This window comes from Trachypithecus francoisi, unplaced genomic scaffold (assembly GCF_009764315.1).
Source record: "Trachypithecus francoisi isolate TF-2019V2 unplaced genomic scaffold, Tfra_2.0 Lachesis_group17, whole genome shotgun sequence".
NCBI lineage: Eukaryota > Metazoa > Chordata > Mammalia > Primates > Cercopithecidae > Trachypithecus > Trachypithecus francoisi.
Genome location: NW_022681462.1, coordinates 107,162,009 through 107,185,768, shown reverse-complemented (window position 1 = coordinate 107,185,768; position 23,760 = coordinate 107,162,009). Strand labels below are relative to the sequence as shown.

Below are 23,760 nucleotides of genomic sequence, written 5' to 3'. Positions count from 1 at the left end.
GTAGCAATTAAAATGAAATGAGCTCAAATTTGCAAAACCAGGCTCGGAGAAGGAATTCGATGAATGTGCATTGTAATTGCCGTGTTCCTGGAAGCCTAGCCAGAGGGATGTGAGGTGATTAGGGAAACTCAGCAAGGAGGGAGCACGTTGGGTGGGGAGCTGCACTGAGAGAACCACTCTGTGTGGGGGTTCCACCTTTGGGGCTCCCCTGGAGGTTAGCTGGTTTGAGCAAGAGCTGGTCAAAAGCAGCCTGGAAGAAGGAGGGGTTGTTCGTGCAAGTCTGCAGCTGCCATTGGAGTAATCTGTGTTTGCCCGTCCAGACAAGTAGGACAGTTGGGGGCCACCACCTGGGTGGGAAGGACACAGGTGGCACTGAGGCCAGACAAAGACCCCAGGAAAAGCCCAGCCCTTCAGGGCCACACACACTGTGGGGGAGGTCGAGGGCCTCCGGCCAGGGCATCCTCCCAGGCATGTTCCGCTGATATCCAGGGCCACATGACGGTTGGGGTGAGCCCCACACACCTGCCCACAGGAGCTCCTTCCTCCATCCGCAATAATCAAAGTTACATGGATGGCTGTGTTCATATAGAGATAAATATATTAATGTAGGTTAAAACTTTTTCTTTGGCCTAAATGTTTCTTATTTTCTTCTGATTTTAAAATAAATTAAACATTTTGTGAGCACACTTACTCCTGTAGCCATAGGCACTGTGGCTGTGGTGCCTCCTGGATAAGCTGGCCCTGGGGAAACTGGACTTCCACCCGCTTTAGGAGACAAATTGGCCTGTTGTCCTAAGAAAAGTCTCCTCAGAAGAACCTGAGTGGGAGTAAAAAGCAAAAATGAGTTGGGCCCCAGGGCCCCCGCACCACCAGGCATAACCATACCCACAGGCACATGTGACCACCCATACACCTGTGTGTTCACCCTTGTGCATACACACATGCACACCCATCCACACCCATCCACACCCACGCACAACCACCCACACCCATCCACACCCACCCACACCCATGCACACCCACCCACAGATGTGCACACAGGCACATGCACACACCTCACTGCACACAGCTGCTCCAGGCTCCTTCTGCTGCCATGGGGTTCTAAGAGGACCCTGTGTAACTCAGGAGTGTGTTGGACAAGGGCAGGGGAGGCCGTGGAGAGCAGGATGCTGTAATGTCCATGGAGACCCCAGCAGAGGTTCTGGGGGATCTGGGCACTGGCTCCTTGGGGGCTTCCTACTGGATCTCAGGGAAAGGCAGGTGTTCTCATCAGCCATGTCACTCTCCAATCTCCTCCTTTCCTTTTAGGGCTCAGGTATAGCGAGCCCGGTCACACCAGGTACCATCTCTCTGCCCTATTTCAACTTTCTGTTCTGGCTGTTCTGGGCCAGCCTGTCTTCCATGGTGCAGGACTGGTGTTGATGGTTCTTCCCTTCCACACAGAGCACATGCCTGTGGGGCCCTGAAGGCAGAGAGGCTGGGGCAGGTGCTGTGGGCAGCAGGGAGGGAGGGGCTGGACCATCTCAGGCGGGAGCCTGCAGGGCTTGTTCCAAGGAGCTAAGGAGCTCCAGACCTCAGGGCTGTGCGCTAAGGGCTCTGGACACAAACTCAGTGCACGGACAAGGTACGGAATCACAAGGAATTGTTATCTTCATTCTATAAAGAGCTCTTATAAAGCAATGAGAAAAAATAAACACCCAGTGGAATAAACACCTGATGTGAACAGAAAAATTACAAGAAAACCCAAATATGTGTGTGTAAACACACACACGCACACACACACAGATATAAATGAAAGATAAATTAACAGCAAGATGCTGTTTCTAAACATACAGACTGGAAAGAAATTACGAAATTTTAATTTAGTGTAGTTGAGGGTATTGAGAAATGATTTGCATCCATACATTGCTGTGCAAATGTAAACTGGTGAATGCATTTGGGACACGATGTGACATAAAATATGAAATGAAATCAAGCCCATTCACACCACCACAAGAATCTTTCCTAGGGACAATGTCAAAACTGCCCATAAAAATGGGTGAATATATTTGTGACAATTTTTATATCACCAAAATACTGGAAAACTTTAAACACTGATCACAGGCTAGGAGCATGAGAAACACAAGCAACTTTAAACAATCATGTGACACAGTGATACTATGGAAATGGTGAAATGTTTCCCGGGTTAGTAAAATTTTAGATGATATTCTCCTTGTCACTTTTCTTATTTCAAAATGTTCATGATTGAGCATATAGTATCTTTGTACTTAGAGAAAAATAACAATTAAACTATTTGTAAAAAATTTTAAAATAAAAGGCAAGACCACATCTGGCAGAGAGGACACCTGTGTGCCTGTGGGTGAGAATGTGGGAGGCCCCAGGGTGGGTCTCCAAGGCACTTTCCAGGGCTCTTGGTCTCGGGCACGAGCCTCCTGGCTTGTAGTTAAGAGCGTTTGTCAATTATCCAGATCCTGTCCATCCCCAGGGCAGCCTTCAGTAGTTGAGTGATTGAGCTAACAGTCACTCCAGTGAGATGAAAAATATATGGTATACTCTAGGAGTAGCTCTGTAAACCCAGTAGATGACACATCATAAATCAGTGCTTTTAAATGTTTGATGTCCTTTGCACTAAAACCATCCAGTTTGGTCTCTGAGTATGTACGGTGGAGTGTGAGGGTAAAAGTTCTTAGTGAGCGTGGAGCAAGTTGGGACTTTAGAATCCCAAAGCAAAACAGAAAATGATCCACACAATTTATCATATCTCTGTTTATTCAATTTTCCTTAGAGAAACATGTTTCCAGCAACTGCATGAGACTATAAATTAAAATGTTTTGAGTCTCTGACTACTGCCTCACTCAGCCCAGGAGCTTCTAGGGAGCTGTGAGAGCTTCGCAGCATCCTCTGTTTTAGGACCAGGCTTTTCTTCATGCCCTCGCTCCTTCTGGTCTCAGCTAAGTGGGGATGCAGCCAGCCCGATGATGTTCCACTGGGTGCTGAAACTCCCCATCCACTGCAGAAAATATGTAGCTATGAATGTATCGAAAACCTAAAAGCTACCCAAGCCTTCTCATGCACACCAGTGTGTATCTCTAGGTACACAATACAAAGTGGTGTTAGTGGATTATGAATTATGTTCAGGTGGGAATTTTGTTATTTCCATAAGTTATTGGGAACAGGTGGTGGGTGGTGTTTGGTGACATGAGTAAGTTCTTCAGTGGTGATTTGTGAGATTTTGGTGCACCTGTCACCTAAGCAATATACACTGAACACAATTTGTAGCCTTTTATCCCTCACTCCCTTCCCACCATTTCCCCGAGTCCCCAAAGTCCACTGTGTCATTCTTATGCCTTTACATCCTCATAGCTGAGGTCCCACTTATGAGTGAGAACATAAAATGTTTGGTTTTCAATTCTTGAGTTACTTCACTTAGAATAATGGTCTCCCATATCAACCAGGTCGCTGCAAATGCCGTTCATTCATTCCTTTTTATGGCGGAGTAGTATTCCATCATATATGTATAATCGTGTGTGTGTGTGTGTGTGTGTGTGTGTGTGTGTATATATATATATATATTTCACAGTTTCTTTATCCACTCGTTGATTGATGGGCATTTGTGCTGCTTCCACAGTTTGGCAATTGTGAATTGTGCAGCTATAAACATGCGTGTGCCAGTATTTTTTTCGTATATGACTTCTTTTCCTCTGGGTAGATACTCAGTAATGGGATCGCTGGATCAAACAGTAGTTCTACTTTTAGCCCTTTAAGGAATCTCCATGGTGTTTTCAACAGTGGTTTTACTAATTTACATTCCCACCAGCAGGGAAGAAGTGTTGCTCCCGTTTCACCACATCCACACCAATATCTATTATTTGTTGATTTTTTGATTGTGGCCATCCTTGCCAGAGTAAGGTGCTATTGCATTGCGTTTTGATTTGCATTTCCTGATGATTAGTGATGTTGAGCATTTTTTCATACGTTTGTTGGCCATTTGTGTATCTTCTTTTGAGAATTCTCTATTCATGCCCTTAGCCCATTTTTTTTATGCGATTGTTTGGTTTTCCTTACTGATTTGTTTGAGTTCGTTGTAGATTCTGGATATTAATCCTTTGACAGATGTATGGATTGTGAAGATTTTCTCCCACTCTGTGAGGTGTCTGTTTACTCTGCTGACTGTTCCTTTTGCTGTGCACAAGCTCTTTGGTTTAATTAAGTCCCAACTATTTATCTTTGTTTTTATTGAATTTGCTTTTGGGTTCTTGGTCATTAAATCCTTGCCTAAGCCAATGTCTAGAAGAGTTTTTCCAATATTATCTTCTAGAGTTTTTATAGTTTCAGGTCTTAGACTTAAGTCCTTGATCCATCTTGAGTTGTTTCTGTATAAGGTGAGAGATGAGGATCTAGTTTCATTCTCCTACACATGACTTGCCAGTTATCACAGCATCATTTGTTGAATAGGAGGTCCTTTGCCCACTTTTTGTTTTTGTTTGCATTGTTGAAGATCAATTGGCTGTAAGTATTTGGGTTTATTTCTGGGTTCTCTATTCTCTTCCATTGGTCTATGTGCTTATTTTTATACCCATACTATGCTGTTTTGGTGACTATGGCCTTACAGCATAGTTTGAAATCAAGTAATGTGATGCCTCCAGATTTGTTCTTTCTGCTTGATCTTGCCTTGGCTATGCAGGCTCTTTTTGGGTTCCATATGAATTTTAGGATATTTTTTCTAATTTGGTGAAGAATGATGGTGGTATTTTGATGGGAATTGTGTCGAATTAATAGATTGCTTTTGGCAGTATGGTTGTTTTACAATATTGACTCTACCCATCCATGAGTATGGGATGTGTCCGATTTGTTTGTGTTGTCTGTAGTTTTTTCAGCAGTGTTTTATTTTGTAGTTTTCCTTGTAGAGGTCTTTCACCTCCTTGGTTAAGTATATTTCTAAGTATTTCTTTTCTTTCTTTCTTTCTTTCTTCTTTCTTTTCTTTTCTTTCCTTCTTTCCTTTCTTTCTTTTCTTTCTTTCTTTTCTTTTCTTTTCTTTCCTTTCTTTTCTTTCTTTTCTTTTCTTTTTTCTTTCTTTCTTTTCTTTTTTCTTTCTTTCTTTCTTTTCTTTTTTTTTTCCAGATACATTAATCTTGTATCTGGAAACTGCTGAATTCTTTTATCAGTTCTAGGAGCTTTCTGGTAGAATCCTTAGAGTTTTCAAGGTAAACGATAATATCTTTAGCAAACAGTGACAGACTGACTTCCTCTTCGCTGATTTGGATGCCCTTTATTTCTTTTGTCTGATTGCTCTGGCTAGGACTTCCAGTACTATGTTGAAGAGGAGTGGTGAGGGTGGGCATCCTTGTCTTGTTCCAGTTCTCAGAGGGAATGCTTTAAACTTTTCCCCATTCAGAATTATGTTGGCTGTGAGTTTGTCATAGATGGCTTTTATTACATTGAGGTATTTCCCTTGTATGCCTATTTTGCTGAGTTTTCATCATAAAGCGATGCTGGATCTTGTCGAATACCTTTTACGCATCTATTGAGACGATCATGTGATTTCTGCTTTTGATTCTGTTTACATGGTGTATCACATTTATTGACTTGTGTATGTTAAGCCATCCCTGCATCCCTGGTATGAAACCCACCTGATCATGGTGGATTATCTTTTTGATATGCATTGGACTTGGTTAGCTAGTATTTTGTTAAGGATTTTAGCATCTATGTTCATCAGGGATATTGGTCTGTAGTTTTCTTTTTTGGTTATGTCTTTTTCTGGTTTTACTATTAGGGTGATACTGGCGTCATAGAATGATTTAGGAAGGGTTGCCTGTTTCTCTGTCTTGTGGAGTAGTGTCAATAGGATTGGTAACAATTCTTCTTTGAATGTCTGGCAGAATTCTGCTGTGAATCTGTCCGGCCTGGACTTTTTTTGTTGGTAATTTTTGTGTTACCATTTCAATCTTACTGCTTGTTATTTTTCAGGGTATCTAATTCTTCCTGATTTAAGCTAGGAAGGTTATATCTTTCCAGAAATTTATCCATCGTCTCTAGGTTTCCTAGTTGATGTGCATAAAGGTGTTCATAGTAGCCATGAATGATCTTTTGTATTTCAGTGGTGTCAGTTGTAGTATCTCCCATTTCGCTTCTAATTGAGCTTGTTTGGATTTTCTCTCTTCTTTTCTTGGTTAACCTTGCTAATGGTCTATCAATTTTATTTATCTTTTCAAAGAACCAGGTTTTTGTTTCATTTATCTTTTGTATTTTTGTTGCTGTTGTTGTTTCAATTTCATTTAGTTCTGCTCTGATCTTGGTTATTTCCTTTCTTCTGCTGAGTTTGGGTTTGGTTTGTTCTTGTTTCTCTAATTCCTTAAGGTGTAACCCTAGGTTGTCAGTTTGTGCTCTTTCAGATTTTTTATGTAGGCATTTAGGGCTATGAACTTTCCTCTTAGCACGGCCTTTGCTGTATCCTAGAGGTTTTGATAGGTTGTGTCATTATTGTTCAGTTTGAATAATTTTTTTTTTTTGAAATGGAGTTTCACTCTTGTTGCCCAGGCTGGAGTGTAGGGGCATAATTTCTGCTCACTGCAACCTCCGCCTCCTGGGTTCAAGTGATTCTCCTGCCTCAGGATCCCAAGTAGCTGGGATTACAGGCTTCCACCACCACGCGCAGCAAATCTTTTGTATTTTTAGTAGAGATGGAGTTTCACCATGTTGGCCAGACTGGTCTGGAACTCCTGATCTCAGGTGATGCACTGGCCTCGGCCTCCCAAAGTGCTAGGATTACAGGCATGAGCCACTGCACCTGGCCCCGAAGAATTTTTTAATTTCCATCTTGATTTTATTTTTGACCCAGTGGTCATTCAGGAGCAGGTTGTCTCACTTCCATGTATTTGCATGGGTTTGAGGGTTCCTTTTGGAGTTGATTTCCAGTTTTATTCCATTGTGGTCTGAGAGAGTGCTTGATATAATTTCAATTTTCTTAAATTTATTGAGGCTCATTTTGAGACCTATCATACGGTCTGTCTCAGAGAAAGTTCCATGTACTGTTGAATAGAATGTGTATTCTGTGGTTGTTGGGTAGAATGTTCTGTAAATATCTGTTAAGTCCATTTGTTTTAGGGTATAGTTTACACTGTTTCTTTGTTGACTTTCTGTCTTGATGACCTGTCTAGGGCTATCAGTGGAGTATTGAAGTCCCCCACTATTATTATGTTGCTGTCTATCTCATTTCTTAGTTCTATTAGTAATTGTTTTATAAATTTGGGAGCTCCAGGATTAGGTGCATATTTATTTAGGATTGTGATATTTTCTGGTTAGACAAGGCCTTTTATCATTATAATGACCCTCTTTGTCTTTTTTAACCACTGTTGCTTTAAAGTTTATTTTGTCTGATATAAGAATAGCTACTGCTTGCTTTCGGTGTCCATTTGCATGGCATGCCTTTTTCTACCCCTTAAGTTTATGTGAGTCCTTATATGTTAGGCATGTCTCTTGAAGGCAGCAGATGGTTGCTTAATTCTTATCCATTCTGCAATTCTGTATCTTTTAAGTGGAGCATTTAGACCATTTACATTCAATAGTAGTATTGAGATGTGAGGTATCATTCCAGTCATTGTGCTATTTGTTGCCTGTACACCTTGGGTTTTTGTGATTTTGCTGTTTTTTTAAATTGTATTTTTGTTTTGTAGGTCCTGTGAGATTTATGCTTTAAAGAGGTTGTGTTTGGATATGTTTCCAGGATTTGTTTCACGATTCAGAGCTCCTTTTAGCAGTTCCCGTAGTGCTGCCTTGGAAGGGGTGAATTTTCTCATCATTTGTTTGTCTAATAAAATTGTATCTTTCCTTCATTTATGAAGCTTAGCTTCACTGGATACAACATTTTTGGCTGATAATTGTTTTGTTTGAGGAGGCTAAAGATAGGGCCCCAAACCCTTCTAGCTTATAGGGTTTCTGCTGAGAAATCTGCTGTTAATCTGTTAAGTTTTTCCTTTGTAGGTTACCTGGTGTTTTTGTCTCACAGCTCTTAAGATTCTTCTCTTCATCTTAACTTTAGGTAACCTGATGACAATGTGCCTGAGCAATGATCTTTTAGCAATGAATTCTCCAGGTGTTCTTTGAGCTTCTTGTATTTGGTGTCTAGGTCTCCAGCAAAGCCAGGGAAGTTTTCCTCTATTATTCCCCAAAATAAACTTTCCAAACTTTTAGATTTCTCTTCTTCCTCAGGAGCACTAATTATTCCTAGATTTGGTCATTTGACGTAATCCCAGACATCTTGGAGGCTTTCTTCATATTTTATTATTATTTTTCTTTGCCTTTGTTGGATTGGGTTAATCTGAAGACCTTGTCTTTGAGCTCTGAAGTTCTTTCTTCTGCTTGTTTGATTCTATTGCTGAGAGTTTCCAGAGCAGTTCAAATTTCTCTAAGTGTGTCCAATGTTGCCTGAAGTTTTGATTTTTTTTATGAAACCTGTTTCCTGGAGTATTTCCTTCTTCACTTCTTGTATCATTTTTCTGATTTCCTTACATGGGTCTTGGTGTTACTCTGGTGCCTTCCTGATTAGCTTAGTAACTAATCTTCTGAATTTTTTTTTCAGGTAAATCAGAGATACCTTCTTTGGATCCATTGCTGGTGAGCTAGTGTGATTTTGGGGAGTGTTAAAGAGCCTTGTTTTGTTATATTACCAGAGTTGGTTTTCTGGTTCCTTCTCATTTGGGTAGTCTCTGTCAGAGGGAAGGTCTATAGGGCTCGAGGCTGTTGTTCAGCTTCTTTCCTCCCTCGGAGTGTTCCCTGGATGTAATCAGTACACTCCCTGTTTCCTAGGGAGGTGGCTTCCTGAGAGCCAAGGTGTAGTGATTGTTCTCTCTCTTCTGGATCTAGCCACCCAGTTCAGATTGTTACAGAGTTCAGCTGGAGGTTTCCTTCTTCCTGCGGCCTTCTTCAGGTGCCTCTACCAGCCCTCCTGAAGGATCCCTGTGAGGCAGGGTGGAAGTGGCTACCTAGGGGACTCCTCAGAGAGCCCACAGGGCTTCCCCAGCTGCTTCCTCCACCCCTGTATTCCACTCGGCTCTCTAAACTGACTCAGCTCCCGGTGAAGTCAGAATCTTCTCCCGTAATCTAGACCTTCCGGTTCCCCATTGGGGGTGCATGTTCAGGGTGGGTGATCTCTCCCACTTCTGCAGTTTGGGCATCACAGTATTTGGGGTGTCTCCCGAGTCCTGCAGGAGCCATCCACTTCCTTCAGAGGGTTTGTGGGTTCTCTTGGCTTTCCTAATGTATTCCTGCCGTCATTCTGGAGCAAAAGTTCACGGCGTGAGCTTCCACACACCGCTCTGTTTGTCTGAGTGAGAGCTGATATCTAGTCCTTCCTCTTGTCCTCCGTGTCTGTCACAAAAAGTCCCCCTCATGTTGGAATTTTAATAGTTACTCCCAAATTTCTCTGCAGCAATGAGATGGCAAATTGTATTTTCTAATTGATTATTTCTCTGCAACAATTATTCTTACATAATTCCTATTATTTTCCAATGCACTAAGGAAGAAAATCTTCAATTTTCATTACTGGCATTAAAGCCTCTCTCTATCTTTTGTTGACCTAAAGCAAGAAGCTGAGGCACAAAATGTCATTTTAAACAGTTTACTTGAACCAAAATGAGACAGCTGCCCAGAACACTTAGACCCAAAACACCTTGGACGTGAGCTTTGTTAGATCTTTGTTGCAAACAGGTTTCAAAGGCAAAAAAGGTGGACAAAGAGTGAGCCTTGGTCCTTCACTCTATATAATTGCTTGGCTTTTCATTTTGTTTGCAGTGCCATTATTCATAAGATTTAAACTTGGGTTGATTTTAGTCCATTTTTTTCCTTCTTTATGACATCTAAATTGTTATCTTACTGAGCAGGTCTCCCTTATCTGATATATATAATAATAATATATATATAATAAATATATTTTTCTATATTTTATTTTAAACATATTAAAAACTGGGTTTGATATACAACTTTGTTTTATTAGGAATCAATTTTATATGCATAAAATACTGCTTTAGTGAGTAACATTTTAAAAAGCCATGGTGAGAGCAGTATCCTGGCTCTGTTTCTTAGGTAAAGGGCATGATTCTGATGTTTTTCCTCCCATATTGTGTCTACTAGGAATTTCTGCTAGACAACTTCAGTTAGAAAATTGAAAATCTTTTATTTGTAATTTCCCAAGAATTTCATTGAGGCTTGTGGGTCCCAGCTTTACTCAATGCCTTCCCAGCATCGGCAGAGGAGGCCACAGGCCTTCCGCTTCACTTCATTACTGTGTGAACTACACTGGTAGATTTCCAACGCAGGGCCATCCTTACATGGCCGGCATGATGGTGATGCAGATTTTCACTTATTCTTGGGTTGAATTTGCTAATATTTGATTTGAAATGTTGCATCTCTCTTCATAAGCAGAGTTATGCTACAGTGCTCTTTTCTGATGCTGCACCTATTTGGGTGTTACAGACACACCAGCATCTGACAGTGGTCAGGGTTGCCCATTTCTTTTACTATGCTCAGGATTACCTTGTCTAGAATCAAATTTGGGTTTTTTGTTTTGAATAACTGGTAGAGCTTATTTGTGACTCTGGTCCTGATAACCTCTGGGGTGGCAGATCTTTGGTTGTGGGCTCAGTTCTAGGTGCAGTTAGTCTATCTGAGCCCATAAGTCTTTCCTGTTCTTTGTTTTCTACTGCCTTCCTATTATGCCTTTTCATCTACTTCACATTTCTCAACTTCTTATGGTAAAAGCGAATTGAGTTACATTCACTGCGTCATGCTTTTCGACAAGTGTATTTAAGACTGTATTTTCCTATGACTTGCCCCCTCCAACAAATTTTGATACATGGTCCTTACGTTGATGTTAGTTCAAAATAACTTTTAATTCAAATAAGAATTTCTTACATTAAACTGGAGCACCCACATGTAAGTGTAATTTCACGTAAATGTAAAGCTTAAACTGTGCCTGACTCTCCTGACACATGGCTTTTCCTCACCCTCCTTTACTTGATAGACTCTCCTGCTTCTCACTCCCATGTTCTCCACTCATGCCCCGTCCCCAAACCAGATCACTTGACTCCCAAATGTTGATATTTGAAGTGTGTGTGTAAGGGGAAGGGGGCGTGATAAATGAAACTAGAATAGTCAGAAGTTGGTGTAGACAGCATAGTGGGCTCAAAGGGATTCACTGGGCACCCCGTTTTAATCAGCACGCCCTTGCTGTGATCTGAGCACTCATGGCATGGCCTTCCCATGATCTGCATGTTCATAGCATGCACTTCCCATTATTTGAGTGCTCATGGTATGCTCTTCCTGTGATCTCAGTGCTGATATCATGCCCTTCCCATGATGCAAATGCTCACGGCATGTACTTCCCGTGATCTGAATGCTCACAGAATGCCCCTCCTGTGATCCAAATGCCCACGGCGTGCCCTTTCCATGACCTGGATGCCCACAGCGTGCCCTTCACATGATCTGAGTGCTCACGTGTGCCCTTTCTGTGATCCAAATACTCATGCTATGTCCTTCCTGTGACCCAAATGCTCGTGGCGTGTCCTTCGGATGATCTGAGTGCTCATCGCATGCTCTTCCCGTGATATGAGTGGTCATGGTGTGCCCTTTCCATGATATGAATGCTCGTTCGGCTACACCTAAAGAAGACACACACAAGCATTTTCTTTTGAATGTTGTTAATAAAAACAAGACTATGCTGAGTACACATTCTGTATCTTGGATTCTCAATCAATAGTGATGCATCCTGGAAATCCCCCCAATGGAGCTCCAAGTCCCCTCTGCTCATGGCTGGACTGTTCCATGCTCCAGGTCACAGCCATGGGTGTGCCCTTCCGTGTTGCAGCCTCTGCCACAGCGTGGATCACCAGAAGTGACACTGCCAGGTTGGAAGGCGGCTTTAGCACTGCTGTGCTGGTACTACTGTCTAAAAATTCTGTGCCCTCACAGCAACAACTGAGTGCACCCCTTACCCACATCCACCATCCACACTAGTAACAGCCTTAATTGTTGTTTTCTCATTTTTTTCTGCTTGTTTGGCAGCAAAAAAGAGATAGTTCATTGTTACATTAGTTGCTTTCCCTGAATGTTAGTAAATTTTAAACTTGTCCTTTATTATTTTTTTTTTGGCAATTTGTATTTGTTCAATGAATGATCTATTCATAACCTCTGCCCATTTTTCTACTATTTGACTGTTAATTGATTTTAATTACTCCTTTCCACTCTAGATGTTAACTCTCTCTCACTTTTCTTACAAATATTTTTCTCCAACCCCATCAACCCAGAACTCTCAGCATGGAGCACTTTTCTATTTTATAAGGCCAGGTTTCCTTATGTGTTGGTGGCTTCTAGGCTCGGTTGTGGTTCAGGAATCTCCTTTGCTCGGAGTCAGCAGTGACCTCCTGGGTGGTACTGCAGCCTGCAACATGGGGTTCCGTGCGTCTTGCACAGTGGACAGTTGGGGTGCGTTTTCTTCCCATCCATGACCTCGTGATCTGCCCACCTCGGCCTCCCAAAGTGCTGGGATTACAGGCATAAGCCACCTTGCCCAGCTGGAAGTACATTTTTTAATGCACGACCTGTGGATCCTGTGCTGTCTCTGAACCAGGGCTGGGGCGTCCTCGCTGCCCCGACCCCCAGCTGGCCTTGGGCTGCATAGCTGCCAGGCCAGGGTGCTGCTCAGAGGGGTTCTCACGGCATCTGCTTTGCTGCTTCACCACAAGGCTGACTCCCTGTCACCTGCATTCTTTCCACTGCACCTCCTGTGCCTGAGTCCATCAGGAGCTGGGCCTGTCTCCCTGCACAGCACTGCATGGGGCGGCTAACTCCTGAGTGGCTGCTGCCTCGCTGGGTGCATTCCCCTACTTGACCCCAGGTCCTCTGTTCCTTCCTACTCCTCAGTGCCTGGGCTGCGCTTTGCCCTGAGAGGAGCTTTTCCCTTATTTTCACTGGTAAAAATAATGTCCTATTACAAGAAGACCATGATCTTCAGGAAGAGTCTCTTTCGGGGTCTGTCCAACCGGGTCGATCTTGTGATTCTGGATGAGCGATTTAACCTCCTAAATCTAATAACACGCAGAGTAGGTCCTGGCGCTGTGACACCTCCCCAGGGAGGAAGAGTTGCCAGGGAAAGGATACGAGCTCTCTGCAACCCACAGAGCTTGCCCGACATCCAGCACGGGCGACTCTTCCCAAGAAACCTGTAAATCTGGAAAAATGTTTTAGATCTCCATGTTACAGAAGAGAAGACGGAAGCTGGCCACAGCCAGAGTTGGAAGCCCACCCAAGGTCTCCTTACTCCCCTCTAGCTGCCTTTACACTAAACAGTGATGCTCACAAAACTCTGAGACTGTTTGCTCATTGGGCTCCTAAACCAAGTCCGTGGCACTGGAAAGAAAGAGGTCAGCCCTTAATTAGCCGGGCGAGGTGGCGGCGCCTGTAGTCCCAGCAACTCGGGAGGCTGAGGCAGGAGAATGGCGGGAACCCGGGAGGCGGAGCTTGCAGTGAGCCGAGATCCGGCCCCTGCACTCCAGCCTGGGCAGCAGAGCGAGACTCCGTCTCAGAAAAAAAAAAGAAAAGAAGAAAAAGAAAGAAAGAAAGAGATCAGCTCTTCTGAAAGTCAGAAAATAAATCAGACCGGGGATTTCATGAGCAGCTAGAGCAGGTCTGAGCAGGAACGAGACTGGCTCAGGCCAAGAGCATCTGAGCTTTAGGGAGATGTGGACTCCTAGGATGTGGGTGCATCCTCTGGGTTCAGCCTCTTCCCCGGGAATGAGACCACCAGTGAGCAGGCCAGGGGGAGGTGGGGGGCTGGCTGGACCGACCCCTGCAGCCTCTTCCAGGCAAGAGACCACCGGTGAGCAGGCCAGGGGGGAGGTGGGGGGCTGGCTGGACCGACCCCTGCAGAGACGACTAGAGGGGCAGAGAAACATGCGGCGCTGCAGGGTCGTCGCTGGCCTCGAGCTTCTAGAGTCTTACAAAGGGTGAGCGGGGCCCTGGGTGACCTTGAACTCCCCTTTGCCCGCAGCTCCGGGAGGAGGCCCGGCCGGCCGTGAGCACCGCCTGTCTGCCCTTCTACCGCTCTTCGGCCGCCTGTGGCACCGGGGACCAAGGCGCGCCCTTCGGGAACCTGTCCATCGCCAACCCGCGGCAGCAGATGAACGGGCTGACCTCGTTCCTGGACGCGTCCACCGTGTACGGCAGCTCCCCGGCCCTGGAGAGGCAGCTGCGGAACTGGACCAGCGCCGAGGGGCTGCTCCGCGTCCACGCGCGCCTCCGGGACTCCGGCCGCGCCTACCTGCCCTTCGCGCCGCCACGCGCGCCCGCGGCCTGTGCGCCTGAGCCCGGCATCCCCGGAGAGACCCGCGGGCCCTGCTTCCTGGCCGGGGACGGCCGCGCCAGCGAGGTCCCCTCCCTGACGGCGCTGCACACGCTGTGGCTGCGCGAGCACAACCGCCTGGCCGCGGCGCTCAAGGCCCTCAACGCGCACTGGAGCGCGGACACCGTGTACCAGGAGGCGCGCAAGGTCGTGGGCGCCCTGCACCAGGTGCGCAGGGTGGTCCTGGGCGCCCTGGGTGGCCGCATGCAAAGAGGGGGGCACCTCATGTCGGTGCGCAGAATCGTGGGTTCTCCGTCCCAGGTACTTTTGCACAGCCATCATGGGCGCCCACATGGGTGAGCCCGAGGTCGTGGGGCCTTGTGTGGGTGCGCAGTCATGGTGGGCGCCCTTCATGGGTGTGTGGAGGCTCATCGTGAGCTCCTGTGCAGGGGCCGAAGGGTAACTCCAGCGCTGGCGGCCCTCCGGGGCCGCTCTGTCCCACCTGCTTACCCTCCAGCTAGCTGGTGACTATCCCACCAAGAGACCAATAACCACAGCCCCCCAACAATGGCAGCCAGGTCACCCAGGTTTCCCTGTGCCCGCAGCCAGGCTAGGTGCTTTACAGATTTCAACTCATTTAATAATTCCCAGAACAACCCTTGGAGGTGGGTGGACCAGGGATGCTGGTGTTTTTGTATTTCGGAGACAGTGTAGAGAATGAAGAACTGACTCTGTGTGAGGTTTCTGAACTAGCAAGTTAGAGTCTATTTGAAACCTTTCTTCATTTTATGACTCTCTTAAGTATTGCATGAGAAGGTCTTGAATGGAGACTCAAGTTGACCTCTTATTAATTGTGTGCTGGAGAAAAGCACTTGCACACCTAGAAGTGCAGTCCCTGACTCTGGGGGTCTCACGGGGTTGTTATGAAGGATGGGCTGTTTTATATTGAGAGTCACCATGGGCGTGTCTGTTGCACCGGGCCCTGTAGCGGCCTGGGCATCGTCTCCGCAGTTCTCGCCCTGAGCCTGCAGGGAAGGGCGCGTCAATCCTGTTCTAAAGGAGGCACTGGAGCTTTGTCCAAGGAGGCACAGGGGCTGTGCATGGCACCGACTGCCCCCAGGCAGCACACACCCCTGCCACTTTGTAGCCTTCGCTGCACTGGGGTCCAGACCCCAAAGGTCAGAGCAGAGAGCCTGGAAAGCCCCCATGCGCTGGGCGTTAACTCTTAGTTCCTGGGTGGTGAGGGGACTTGGAGCTTCCTGGAACAGGGGCTGGCAGCAGCAGGCCCGCAGGCTTCTCCAGCAAACGCGGCAGACGAGCTCACTGTCCTAACGCGCATCCACACAGCAGCGCTCGGCTGGGAACATCAGCCTGACCGAGGAGGCTTGTATGGGTGAGAGGAGCCCAGTTAGAAATGAAAGCAGGAACCTTGTCACCATGTGAAGTAAAAATCATCAGGCACCCACGTCGCTTTCAAGCAGCGACTCAGACACTTTCCTGCTTCCCTGTGCAAAGGGGAATGTAAACCCAGGAGCTGCTGAGCGGTGGAATCCGGGTCCTGGTCTCCCTGAGCCTGGACTTCCCACCACACACCTGGGGAAGCAGGTCCCAGACGGCTGCCCTCTCCCCTCTGCTCATCCCCTGAGGCCTTCGGCGCTCCTGTTTGCTTCCTTGCTGCTTCCGTGCCCCTTCCCTGACTGCAGCTCCACAGAGAGATGTTCATCTGTTTAATTCCTTCTTTCTCAGGACCCACAATTTGCCAGGTTGCTTCATAAATATATATTGAATTTGTGAATGAAGTAGAAATTTCAAAAATAATTCTGGGAGTCCTGGCCCTGCTGTAGCCTCAGGAGCAGGATTTAGTTTGAACCTTCTTTGAGTGAGAACCTCATCCAGCCCAGGGAGCTGTGAGAAAAGAAGCTGCCTCGGATCCCTGGAGCCCGTTCACAGGGCGAGAAACGCCCAGTTGTCCCACATCCTGCTGTCTTTCTTCTCCATGGAGTCCTGGAATTATTTAGAGGTGTGAATTATTACCAGGCCCTGTCATTATAGATTAGAGATAGTTTAATTCCAAATTTCTGAGAATCCCACTGACCTGGAAATAATGACATTTGGTTGCCTGCTGCTGCTGCTGCTGCTCCTCCTCCTCTTCCTCCTCCTCCTCCTCCTCTTCCTCCTCTTCCTCCTCTTCTCCTTCTTCTTCTCCTTCTTCTTCCTTTTGTGTGTGTGTGTTTTTGTTTTGTTTTGTTTTGTTTTTTTGAGACAGTGTCTCACTCTGTCACCCAGGCTGGAATATAGTGGTGAGATCTCGGCTCACTGCAACCTCCACCTCCCAGGTTCAAGCGATTCTCCTGCCTCAGCCCCTCAAGTAGCTGAGACCACAGACACGTGCCACCACTCCCAGCTAATTTTTGTATTTTTAATAGACATGGGGTTTTGCCATGTTGGCCAGGATGGTCTTGAACTCCTTTCCTCAAGTGATCCGCCTGCCTCAGGCTCCCAAAGTGCTGGGATTACAGGCCTGAGCCACCGCGTCCAGCTGCCTATTCTTATTATTAATGAAATAATAACAGCAGCAAACAATAGGAAAAGTGTTCTTCTCTGTTTCATGTTTACCTTCCTCAGTTCATTTTCTGTGTGTTCTGCTTTTTTTAAAAATGTGAACGTTCTTTTCTTCTTGGTTTTACATTTCACTTTTGAATTTCCTTTTGTGTTTTTTTCAATTAATAGGTCCTCTTTGGTGCTTTTTGCAAAAACCTTTGATACATTAAAATAATAAGTTGTGTTTAACGTGTCAGTAGAGCCACTGCTGTAACTTCCAGCCATATTTGAAAGATCCGCAGTGGCCTGGAAGGCTCATTTTTCTCTCCCTGGTTCTATCGACTCATAGTTTGGTAACTTTGTGATCTGAATCTCTCTTCTTCTGAAAAGCATTAGATAATGAAAAGAAATGCCAGGGCAACTTTATGAAAGAGAAATAGCATCTCCCTTCTATTATTCCCCCAAACCCCCTACACACACACACACACACACACACACACACACAAGCCAGCCAGGGCCAGGATAATGCACACATCAGCAAGAGGCAGGAAGGCTCAACTCAGAGCTGGGAGTCACAGCTTTCTCCTCCATCTGTCCACATCACGTCCCTCCTCCTCCATCCGTCCACACCATGTTTCTCCTGCTGCATCCATCCACACCGCCTCCCTCCTCTTGCATCCATCCACACCACGTCCCTGCTGCTGTGTCTGTCCTCACCACACCCACTCTAAGCTGTCAGGGCCCAACCCCCCCACCCCCTGTCTGAGGATCTTGGCTCCTCTAATTTCTTTTGTAGACAGCTGAGAGCGATCCCCTCCCTCGGCCCTGGGGCACAGGACTTCTGCCATGGGTGTCTCTGGGAGGCATCTGCAGGCCGCCCTCTGTGCTGGTTCCTGGGAGCCGGCACCTCTCGGGGGACTCACACATAGGAAGGGCTGATGAAGTTGCTCTTGCTGGCTTGAGATCCCACAGGACCCCGGTTCCATAAGCCGTGCTTCCTGCCAGGAGGAACCGAAGCTCTTGCTCTTCCATCCCTGCAGTCCTCAGCCGCTCTACGGTGTGTCACAAAACAAGAACTCACAATCAGATGCTTACTTGGGCGATAACTTTTCTGTTCTATAGATAAGAAAAGAATGAGATTGGGAGGCCGAGGCGGGCGGATCACGAGGTCAGGAGATCGAGACCATCCTGGCTAACACGGTGAAACCCCGTCTCTACTAAAAAATACAAAAAACTAGCCGGGCGAGGTGGCGGGCGCCTGTAGTCCCAGCTACTGGGGAGGCTGAGGCAGGAGAATGGCGTGAACCCAGGAGGTGGAGCTTGCAGTGAGCTGAGATCCGGCCACTGCATTCCAGCCTGGGCATCAGAACGAGACTCCGTCTCAAAAAAAAAAAAAAAAAAAAAAAAAAAAAAAAAAAAAAGAAAAGAAAAGAATGAGAAAGGAAACCCTTCCCAGCACAGGTTGAGGGAGGCAGAGAGGAGGTAGCCATTCTTGGTGAGTCTGGGTGTGCCATCTAGGCTGCATGGAGTTTAAGATAAAGACATCCCAAACATCTGGCGTGGGTGTTTTCTGTGCCCCGGCCATCAGATAGCAGGCCTGTTTCTGGAGCACAGCCTTAACTTCCCCAGATATCCAGGGACCCACAGAAGCTCTGCTTTGGATGTGTGTGGAAGTACGACCAGACCCCGGCAGGACCACAGATCTCCCCGTACATCCCCATCCTAGGCAGGCGGATCCACGTCTCAGGCAGGGGCTGCATCCCTGGGCCACTCGGCTGCTGGCCTTTGCTGTCGCTGAGTACTTTTTCAGATTGGCTGCTCTTCCAGAGCAAAGGAGCAGATGGATAAAGTCATGCTTCCAAGGCTGGAAAGAAAGAGAAAGGCCGTTTCTCTTACCTGATTGCCCTGGCCAGAACTTCCAACAATATGTTACATACGAGTGGTCAGAGAGGGCATCCCTGTCTTGTTCTGGTTTTCAAAGGGAATACTTCCAGTTTTTGCCCATTCAGAATACCTAGGTGCTGTTGCTGCCCCACCCAGACCCCTTTACCGGCAGGGCCCCGTTCCCCAGCAGCCTCCAATGTTGGCTGACAAAATCTCCCAGCCGTTCCTCTCCAGGGTTTCCTCTGCAGGGACAGCCAGGCCCCTGCCTCAAGGCTGCACCAAGCCCAGGTGTGCCATGCTGCAGGGCTGCCTGCGGAGAAGCACAAGCCCAGGTGTGCCATGCTGCAGGGCTGCCTGTGGAGGAGCAAAAGCCCAGGTGTGCCATGCTGCAGGGCTGCCTGCCGAGGAGTACAAGCCAGGCCTGGCTGTGTTGCATCCTTGGGGAGCTGGGTGCTGGCTGGGTGCCTGCTCAGCCTCCTCCCTGGAGCACCCTCAGCAAACACATGGGAGCCTCTTGTTGGACTAATAGGGCATGTTTAAGAAAATACTGAGTGACGTTGTTCTGCGGAGAATAGGGTGAGTGACATTGAAAGCAGTCAGGAGGTTCAGAGGAGCCTGTGCCAGGGGCTGCGTGGCTCTTTCCCACCGTGGGTGACAAGCATCACATCTCCAGGTCGCTTAGTCTTGGTCTCCCCCTATGCTGGGGTCCTGGCTTCCCGTCACCTTCACGCCCACCATTTTCCCAAGTGTGGACCTTTCAGTCATTCTCACTGGTGAGTTGTGAAGGCCAAGAAATGGAGAGTGGCCACAAGTCAGCGCCTGGCAGCTTCAGCAGAGGCTGTGGGAACCAGGAGGCTGGGGTGAGAGCAGACATGGAGGAGCAGCTTGAAGCAGCTTGGGAAGGCAAGGCCTCTACATGGCACTGCCAGCAGCGAAAGAAGACGGGGCCCACCGGGGAGGTGGGCAGGAGGGGCACCCGGCAGCAATGATGCCCAGGTCTGACGGTATGGCATCTGCCCAGGTCCAGTAGTTCAGAGGAACCATGTCCTCCACATGACCAGGTAAACACATACCAGAAGCATTTTCACAAGAATTGCCATGAAAATTCCAGAGAGCTGTTTACAAGGTTCAAGGTTTTCTTTTTCTCTTTTTGAGAAGGCACCTCCTCTGTCACCCAGGCAGAAGTGCCGTGGCACAGTCATAGCTCACTGCAGCCTCCACCTCCTGGGCTCAAGCCATCCTCACACCTCAGCCGCCTGCATCGCTGGGACAACAGGAGTGCACCACCCCGCCTGGCTAATTTTTAATTTTTTAAAAATATTTGTAGAAACAAGAGTCTGACTGTGTTGCCCAGGCTGGTCTTGCTCTCGGGCTCAAGCAATCCTTCCACCTTGGCCTCCCAAAGTGCTGGGATTACAGGCGTGAGCTACCACGCCCGACTCAAGATTCAAGTTTTAAGGTCCTATTGGTCAGAACAAAGGGTGCTTCTGCCCAACCTCGACAGCTCCCAGGGGAGGCTGCAGTATCTGAGCCCAGTCACTTACCGGGCATATCTCAGATCAGATGAGGAGCCAGTGGGGAAGAGGAGAGACACGCTGTTCAGAGCTCTGGCAAGATCAGACCCCGAGGAGGTGTCTGCAAGGCTCGGATGAAGGGCACGGGTTGCTCTCTGTTTGTAGCTGGTTGGGCAAGGGTGGAGCTGGGAACCTCAGGCTTAGGCCTCAGGAGTTCTCTGTCTGTACTTGCTGCATCCCCTGGCTCACAAGTCAAACTTCAGGTAGGCAAGAAGGGGAAGAGGTGTCTTCCTTAAAATAGCTTGCACTTGAATTTGAAATTGTCTTGGCCGGGCTCAGTGGCTCACGCCTGTAATCCCAGCACTTTGGGAGGCCAAGGTGGGTGGATCACAAGGCCAGGAGATTGAGACCATCCTGGCTAACATGGTGAAACCCCATCTCTACTAAAAATACAAAAAATTAGCTGGGCGTGGTGGCGGGCGCCTGTAGTCCCAGCTACTCGGGAGGCTGAGGCAGGAGAATGGCGGGAACCCAGAAGACGGAGCCACTGTGCTCCAGCCTGGGTGACAGAGCGAGACTTTGTCTCAAAAAAAAAAAAAAAAAAAAAGAAAAACTGTCTCCGTCTCTGGGCTAAAGAGAGAGAGGCCTCTTCCTTTCTATTGTAGTGAGAAGAAACCAAAGAATGTTCCAGGGAGCAGAAGGTGCTGCCTGAGTTCTGAATGTGGGAAGCACACGGACCTCATGTGGCTAGGAGGAGCCCCCAGGACACCTGTGTGGTTTAGAAACGCTGCCACATAAACTGCGGCTGAGGTGGAGAGGCTGTTTGCAGGATGAAGTCGGAACTACTCTCTGGGATACTGACCCATAGCACGCGGTGCTTCTCACCAATGGATGAACTAGCACAGGGACGGAAACCCCACTGGGGAACATTTGGATGCCGCCTTTTCCTTGTCTGTCCAGGTCTCTGAGGTGGAGCAGGACAGCGGGGAGCAGGTGCACCCTCAGTAAACGCCCAGGCCCCACAAGACTCATAGCTCTCCCTGGTCTCCCTGAAGGGCCAAATTACGTGCTTAGGAAATGCATTCTGTCACCCGGAAGGAACATATTACAAGTGTGTAAATAATGTTGGTTTTTTTAAACAATCTGCTTGCCTTCCTAAACTGGTAAGCTAAAAGAGAAGATTCATATTCTAGAATTATGCCCATTATGCTTCATTTGGATGTAGTTTATTGACCAAAATATTCCCCTTAAATACCAAAACAATTTGAGACTGATTATTCTGTCTGAAAGAAACACTGTTAAACCTGAAAGTAGAATCTTTGTACGTAATTCTCCTGGGGCCATGTGTCAAATTGTAATTTCCAGGCCCTGTGATTGCACGGTAATTTTCCATTGACAGAGCTCTGTGCCAAACAACATGCTTTGATTGAATCCTCACAAAGGTTCTAGGAATTAGGTATTGTTGCTTTGTAGAAAAAGGAACTGCTCCCCGCTGTCAGTCATCCAGCCAGGAGTCGAGCTGCCCAGCCTGGCCCGGGCAGCCAGTTGGTTCAACAGAGACGCTGTCTCTTGCCACTGCCAGCCCCATCAGCATCCTGGGAGGGAGGCTCTCTAGTCAGCCCTATAAACGCACCTCCTGAATATTCATGAAAAAAATCAACAAGAACGCCTTTCTGGGAAGTTCAGCTGAGGCCTTTATTGCAAGGCGAGAGGAGTCCAGCTCCCTGGGGATGTCAAGGAAGATGCTCTTCTCCACTGCCGCTGGCGGCGACCTTCCTCTGGTATCCTGGGCCTCACTGAGACGCGTTTCCTTTCTGCATAGATCATCACCCTGAGGGATTACATCCCCAGCATCCTGGGACCCGAGGCCTTCCAGCAGTATGTGGGCCTCTATGAAGGCTATGACCCCACCGCCAACCCCACTGTGTCCAACGTGTTCTCCACGGCCGCCTTCCGCTTCGGCCATGCCACGATCCACCCGCTGGTGAGAAGGCTGGACGCTGGCTTCCAGGAGCACCCCGACCTGCCCAGGCTGTGGCTACACGAGGCCTTCTTCAGCCCATGGACGCTCCTCCATGGAGGTGAGTGAGTGCGGTCCCTGCAGCTGGTCCCGGTGAAGTCGCCCTTCATTTTTTATATTTTTACTTTTTTATTATACTTTAAGTTCTAGGGTAAATGTGCACAACGTGCAGGTTTGTTACATAGGGTAGACATGTGCCCTGTTGGTGTGCTGCACCCATTTACATTAGGCATTTCTCCTAATGCTGTCCCTCCCCCTGCCCCCACCCCACGACAGATGGGGTGTGATAATCCCTGCCCTGTGTCCATGGGTTCTCATTGTTCAGTTCCCACCTACGAGTGAGAACATGCGGTGTTTGGTTTTCTGTCCTTGCGATAGTTTGCTGAGAATGATGATTTCCAGCTGCATCCATGTCCCTGCAAAGGACATGAATTCATCCCTTTTTATGGCTGCATAGTATTCCATGGTGTATATGTGCCACATTTTCTTAATCCAGTCTATCACTGATGGACATTTGGGTTGGTTCCAAGTCTTTGCCATTTTAAATAGTGCTGCAATAAACATACATATGCATGTGTCTTTATAGTAGCATGATTTATAATCCTTTGGGTATATGCCCAGTAATTGGACTGCTGGGTCAAATGGTATTTCTAGTTCTAGATCCTTGAGGAATCACCACACTGTCTTCCACAATGGTTGAATTCATTTGCACTCCCACCAACAGTGTAAAAGCATTCCTATTTCTCCATATCCTCTCCAGCATCTGTTGTTTCCTGACTTCTTAATGATTGCCATTCTAACTGGTGTGAGATGGTATCTCATTTTGGTTTCAATTTGCATTTCTCTAATGACCAGTGACGATGAGCATTTTCTCCTGTGTCTGTTGGCTGCATAAATGTCTTCTTTTAAGAAGTGTCTTTTCATATCCTTTGCCCACTTTTTGATGTGGTTGTTTGTTTTTTTCTTGTAAATTTGTTTAAGTTCTTTGTAGATTCTGGATATTAGCCCTTTGTCAGATGGATAGATTGCAAAAAATTTTCTCCCATTCTGTAGGTTATCTGTTCACTCTGATGGTAGTTTCTTTTGCTGTGCAAAAGCTCTTTAGTTTAATTAGATCCCATTTGTCAATTTTGGCTTTTGTTGCCATTGCTTTTAGTGTTTTAGTCATGAAGTCCTTGCCCATGCCTATGTCCTGAATGGTATTGCCTAGGTTTTCTTCTAGGGTTTTTATGGTTTTAGATCTAACATTTAAGTCTTTAATCCATCTTGAATTAATTTTTGCATAAGGTGTAAGGAAGGGATCCAGTTTCAGCTTTCTACATACGGCTAGCCAGTTTTCCCAGCACCATTTATTAAATAGGGAATCCTTTCCCCATTTCTTATTTTTGTCAGGTTTGTCAAAGATCAGATGGTTGTAGATGTGTGGTGTTATTTCTGATGCCTCTGTTCTGTTCCATTGGTCTATATC

The 23,760-nt window shown here is 46.9% G+C and overlaps 1 protein-coding gene across 1 annotated transcript in view; it reads left to right on the top strand.

Moving 5' to 3' along the window:
• The window catches only part of TPO (thyroid peroxidase), a 100,677-nt gene that overhangs the window by 39,275 nt on the left and 37,642 nt on the right, over positions 1-23,760 (top strand). The window contains exons 7-8 of the mRNA XM_033176693.1: positions 14,043-14,561; positions 22,095-22,353. Coding sequence (XP_033032584.1) covers positions 14,043-14,561; positions 22,095-22,353 — 778 coding nt within the window. The remainder of the gene's footprint in view (positions 1-14,042; positions 14,562-22,094; positions 22,354-23,760) is intronic.